Here is a 6,263-nt window from a genome sequence, read left to right on the forward strand (position 1 = left end):
GGCTTTTCAATTTTAGAATTAAAAAAATCAAAAAAGGGGGTCAATTTTTTATTTTGGAATCACATAGAATAAAATTAGGATCGTTTCCCTTAATCGCCTTAATAAATGTGCAGGATGAGCACAATACAAAATGAACCCTTCTCTTTCATAAGCAAGATCCCTTTGGAGTTGCGGCTGTGGTGGAATGATTTAGGTGGAGAGGGGCAAGACGACGTCAAGAAATATTTGGGAGGCCTTCCCGGACTGCTGGAAATTATACCCAGAGGAGACATCATAAGGGCATTAGTCACATGCTGGGACCCGGCGCACAATGTGTTCCACTTTCCAGATTTTGAACTCACCCCGACTTTAGAAGAAATAGCCGGGTATATTGGGAATGCTGAGCTTCCTTTGAGACACAAGTATTTGGTTGGCCCAAGAATCATAGCTGTGCACAGATTTTTGGACTCACTAAAGATAAGCAGAGGGGTACACAATCCGGACTTGGCAAATGGTTATTGTACCTTGTCGTTCATATACAACAGATACGGTCGTACATGAGGTTTCAACAAACCAGAGAATAAAATCTGCAGCAAAGGGAATCGCCTTAAATGGGAAGAGCATAGATGCTTCGCTTTTATGGTGGCTTTCCTGGGGCTCCTGGTGTTCCCAAGAAAAGACGGGAATATTGACATAAAAATAGCAGGGGTTGTTAGCACTTTGCTCACCCAGGCCAAGAGTACACTCGCGCCTATGATAGTAGCTGAGATCTTTCGTGCTCTCACAATCTGCAGAGCCGGGGGGAACTTCTTTGAAGGGTGCAACCTGTTATTGCAAATGTGGATGACCGAACACCTATGCCGTCGTCCCCAGTCCGTAAGCTATGGGTCAATAGAGAAAACTTGTATAGAGGACTTTTATACAAGAATTAAAGGGATCAGCTTGCCAGAAGGAGTCACCGGATGGGTATCTTACTTTCGGTCCCTCACTGCCAGCCAAGTAGAATGGACGCTGGGGTGGTTGCCCGTGGACGAGATTATATACATGCCAGCAACATGGCCTCATTTCCTTCTGATGGGTCTTAGGAGCATCCAGCCTTATGCCCCGTATCGGGTTTTGAGACAGCTCGGGAGGTGCCAGATAGTGCCAAAAGACGAAGATCTCAGTATCCGGGTAGTTGAGATTGGACTGGATGGCCAGTTCCCTGAAGCAACAGTTCGCAAAATTTGGAACGAATGTCAATACTTAACAACAAATACTTGTGTACGGGATCGGTCCAAAGGTGAAATATCGCCAGGATACCTTGCTTGGTATAAAAGAGATATTGAGTTCGAGAGTCCAGCCAAGAGGCCCCATATCCAGGAATTCGTTGAAGCATCGCAGGGACAGTGGGACTGGTTGGCTAAAGAACGCGAGTATAGGGCTACAATAGGCAAACTGGAGAAGCAGGTCATGGATTTGCAATTTGAGAGAAATTTGCAGGTCGCCGTAGATGAGGGCGAAAAGAAGAATCTGATCCAAGAAAATGAGATCCTTAAAGCTCGTATCCAAAAAATGAGAATAGCTGTCAGAAAACCAAAAAGAAGCCGGGCTGACCAAAAACTCATAAATGAATTGAAAGGAAAAGCCCGCGAGAGCCAGATGGACTTGGAGAGGTCTGAAGCTAGCTTGGCAAGGATTCGGGCCAGGTGGGCAAAGGGCGCGAAAGAACGAGAACTTTATATGCAACAGATGAAGAGAGATTATGAAGGAAGCGTCACTATCCTGAAAGGAACAATAGCCACTCTCGAAAACAGGGTATTCAGGCAAGCTAGAGATCACAGAGCAGATAGGAAACACTGTTACGACCTGATGGCACAGATGGAGGAACAAATGCATAAGTTTCAAGACCAACTCCATCATAATTCTCGAGTGTTGGAAACCAGGGATCAACATATAGGACGGCTGCTGCGGGAAAAGAACAAGATTAGAGAAGAAGTCGCAAACATCGCACATTACATTATTGCAAAATGCCGTGTGTGAGAGAACATGACCCGTACCACCTTCTTTGCGGCAGTGATGACATTCGTCCGGCAAATAATGAGCGATCTGGATAGGCTCCAAAGGGATCTCGCACAAAGGCCCGCGGCAAGGCCGAATGACGCCTCGCGGGCTCCAGGAAATTTTAAGGCATTAATGTACTCTTAATCTTTGTTTTGAGTTTGTATTTTCATCATTAAAGTTTGTAAGACAGATTCTCTTCAAGTTTGCTTTGTTTGTAACTTTTTCCAAGTGTTATAATAAGAGGAGTCGTTTTTTGGAAATATGTGGCCATTTATTTTTCATCGTCCAGAACTACGCACGGTCTGATTCATGCGGGGACATGATACGTAGGCAATCCACATAAGATTCGATCACCACTTAAAAGAAAAAAAGAGGGAAAATGGAACTAAATAAATAAAGGAAAGTTTGAGAGGCGTTAAAAAGGGGCACAATCATGAAAGGCCGGAACGACGCACGCAACTGAAGCAAATACATGACAGAAAATGGTTAACTGCCTAGGTGCATCGCATCCCAACGTGCGATTGCATATATGTTAAACTCTAAAAACTAACAAGTTGTTGCTTGTCCAGAAATTTCAAGCAGTTCGTTTCCCTAGAGCGTACTGGCACATTACCATTATCAAACTAGATTAAAGGGACCAATACCAGTGATCATGTCTAGCTCCGATAGAGAAAGAAGCGCCGAAGGGGAAGAAGTAGATGTGTAAGCCATGAAAGATGAAATGTATAAGTTAAAACAACAAATGGCTGAGATGTACCAAGCCTGGACGAGGGGTCAGACACCGCCAGCCTATCCTGCTAACCCTACTTTCCTCCCAATACCCGCCCAATCTCCGAAGCAGCTTGTCTCAAACTTATCCCCACATTTCCAACATCATCAGGGAACCACCTCTCACACACCACCAATTCCAAAGACAACTCCATACCCTCCCCCAATTACCCCTGTCTTTGTGGCACCTGCACCAGCCCCGCTCCACAAGTCTTCCAGTGAGCCCATATTCCAAACGCAGGATAATCAATATTACCCTCCCGAACCCACCTTCAAAGCACCTGAACCGTATCCTTACCATCCTCAACTTGGTATCTCCGCAGAACCTGAAAGACAACTACAGAATCCGGAGCAGGAAGAAATGTTTCGAAAAGTAAAGAGCCTAGAGCAGTCTTTCAGGAATATGCAAGGTTTGGGCGGCCAAGTCAGTGTGGCATACAAGGATTTGTGTTTGTTCCCAGACGTTCAGCTACCAGCAGGGTTCAAAATGCCTATGTTCGATCTGTATGATGGGCATGGTGATCCGGTGGCACATTTGCGAGGATTTTGCAGCAAAATGAGAGGGGCAGGTGGAAAGGATGAGTTATTGATGGCGTACTTCAGCCAAAGCTTGAGCGGGTCTGCATTAGAATAGTATACACGACAGGACCATGGTAGGTGGTACACTTGGGATGACTTGGCACAAGCATTCGCCGGCCACTTCCAGTACAATCTACAAATCATCCCAGATCGTCTGTCATTGATAAAATTGGAGAAAAAAACCGGAGAGAGTTTCAGGGAATACGGTTTCCGTTGGAGAGAACAAGCCACGAGGGTCGACCCTCCAATGAAAGAAGGAGATATGGTTGATTACTTTTTGCAAGCATTGGAACCGACTTATTTTGGTCACTTAGTGACGGCGATTGACAAGTCTTTCAATGAGGTTGTGAAAATGGGCGGCATGATCGAGGAAGGACTTAAGTCCAACAAGATCATGAGTTACTCGGAAATCAAAGCAACCACTCAAGCTATCCAGAGCGGCACCGGGGGTGTGCTCGGGAAGAAGAAGAAAGAAGATGTTGCAACGGTTGAGTCCAGAGCCTGGTTCGGATCCAGAGGCCCCTCACCTTACTACAACCAACCCCGACCCCACCACTCAGATTATTCCCATACTCCATATAACCCTCCACAGCATTACTACCCACCACCCGATCCCCACTTTTCCATCCATCACGCACAAGCCTACGCCCAAACACCGGTTCACGCACAATGGCGTGCGCCGACTCCACAAAATCCATATCCAGCTCCACAAAACACCTACCCACCCCTAAGAGCCTACAGAAATCCCACCGGCTCAGGTTTCCGACCCAACCAAGGCTTCAGGAACGAGAGGACACAGAAATAGAAGACTTTCACTCCATTGGGAGAATCATATACCAGTTTATTCCATAGGCTCAGACAATTGGACATGTTGAATCCAATTGAGGCCAAGTTGCCAAACCCTCCTCCAAGGAACCTCGACCATTCAGTAAGTTGTGAGTACTGTTCAGGGGCCCCCGGGCATGATACGGAGAAGTGTTGGAAACTGAAAACAGCGGTGCAAGAGCTCATTGATACTCACTGGATCGAGGTTCAGGCCCCAGAGGCACCGAACATCAACCAGAATCCGTTACCAGCTCACCATGAGACCCATATGATTGAGTTGATACACAAGGGAGGGGAGCCAAAGAAACCTTCACAGACAGTGATGATGATTCGTTCCAGTGAAAACGATTCAAAATAGAAGGTGACCAGTGGAAAGTCGTCGGTCCAGTTGAAAGGGGTGAATGACAAGCCAGTTGTGGTGGCCGAGAAGGGTTCATCGAGCATTGTTCCAGTGAAACCAGAACGAGCAAAAGTGGTGGTACCGGGGGTTGCAAGTAAATCTGTTGTGGCCGTGAAGGGGGCTCGCATAGAGCCTGTTATTATAAAGCCGGTAACTCAGCTGCCAGTGATCAACAGTAAAACTGTCCCTTGGAGTTATGAACAAGTGGTTGTAACATATAAAGGGAAGGAGGTCAGGGAAGAAGTGTGTGAGGCCCAAGGGCTAACTCGTTCGGGAAGGTGTTTTGCTCCCGCGGAGTTAAGAAAGGCCAACTTAGCAGCGACAAAGAAACCTGTAACCGAGGAAGAACCGGAGGAGTTCCTAAAGAAAATGAAAATGCAGGACTACTCCATTATAGAGCAGCTGAGAAAGACACCAGCCCAAATCTCATTACTTTCGTTGTTGATCCACTCAGATGAGCACCGCCAGGCGCTGATGAAAATATTGAATGAGGCCTATGTCCCTGACAAAATCTCGGTGAATCACTTGGAGAAGATAGCAAATAAAATCTTTGAGGTAAACCGAGTTACTTTCTCAGATGATGAGTTGCCAGTGGAAGGTACAGAACATAACAGGGCCCTTTATCTAACGGTGAAATGCGAAGATTCTGTAGTCACACGAGCTTTGGTTGACAACGGGTCCAGTGCAAATACATGTCTCCTTTCGACGTTGAATAAACTGAAGGTCGGCGATGACAGAATTCGTAAGAAAATATTTTGTGTACGAGGATTCGACGGCGGAGGCAAAGATTCTGTGGGTGACATAATACTAGAATTGACAATAGGGCCCGTGGAGTTCACCATGGAGTTTCAAGTGCTAGATATGGCGGTCTCTTATAACCTTTTATTGGGGCGACCCTGGATCCACGCCGCCAAGGCAGTGCCATCTACATTGCATCAAATGGTTAAATTCGAGTGGGATAGACAGGAGATCGTGGTGCACGGTGAAGATAATATGTGTGCCCTAGGTGATGCCATTGTACCCTTCATCGAAGTGGAAGACAACCAGGGGCCATGGGTATATCAAGTCTCCGACATGGTACTATTGGAAAAAGTCCTAGAGGGGAAAAGCATCCCAGTTCCTGGGGTAACAGCCGCAACTATCATGGCGGTTTCTGAAATGTTAAAAAATGGTTTTATACCGGGTAAGGGTTTGGGTGCTGATCTTCAAGGCATCGTGCAGCCAGTCTCTCTTCCGAAGAATTTGGATACATTCGGTTTGGGGTTTAAGCCTACCGCGGCAGATGTGAAACGAGCCCGCAAAATGAAGAAAAAGGCATGGGTCTTGCCAAAGCCAATCCTGCGTCTGTCCAGATCCTTCGTCAGGCCTGGTATTAGAAAGAAGCTGTTGTCAAAAGTTCCCTAGTCACTGATTGGTGCTGATGGATATTTGGATAAAGGGTTCGAAAGGTTATTTGCTGAGGTTAACATGGTAAAAGTGGGGGAAGGGTCAAGCAAGGTAGATGTGCAGTTCGTCGGACCACAGGCAAAAGTCAATAATTGGAGGGCTACTCCTCTTCCCACTCGGAGGGAGTCTTGGTAGTTGGCTCTGATTTTCTTTCCTGTTTGTCTGGATTATTTCAGGGTTGTAATCCAAAGTTTTATTCTTTCCTTTTTGTTGTGTCAAAGTG

At 46.3% G+C, this 6,263-nt stretch overlaps 1 protein-coding gene across 1 annotated transcript; it reads left to right on the forward strand.

Moving 5' to 3' along the window:
* The first annotated feature begins 4,237 nt into the window (after window positions 1-4,237).
* Window positions 4,238-5,998, forward strand: LOC109212557. The gene is made up of 3 exons (XM_019376207.1): window positions 4,238-4,513; window positions 4,556-5,461; window positions 5,561-5,998. The coding sequence occupies exons 1-3, from the start codon at window positions 4,238-4,240 to the stop codon at window positions 5,996-5,998; spliced, it is 1,620 nt and encodes a 539-aa protein (XP_019231752.1).
* The last annotated feature ends 265 nt before the right edge of the window (window positions 5,999-6,263 follow it).

Source organism: Nicotiana attenuata, unplaced genomic scaffold (assembly GCF_001879085.1).
Source record: "Nicotiana attenuata strain UT unplaced genomic scaffold, NIATTr2, whole genome shotgun sequence".
Taxonomy (NCBI): Eukaryota; Viridiplantae; Streptophyta; class Magnoliopsida; order Solanales; family Solanaceae; genus Nicotiana; species Nicotiana attenuata.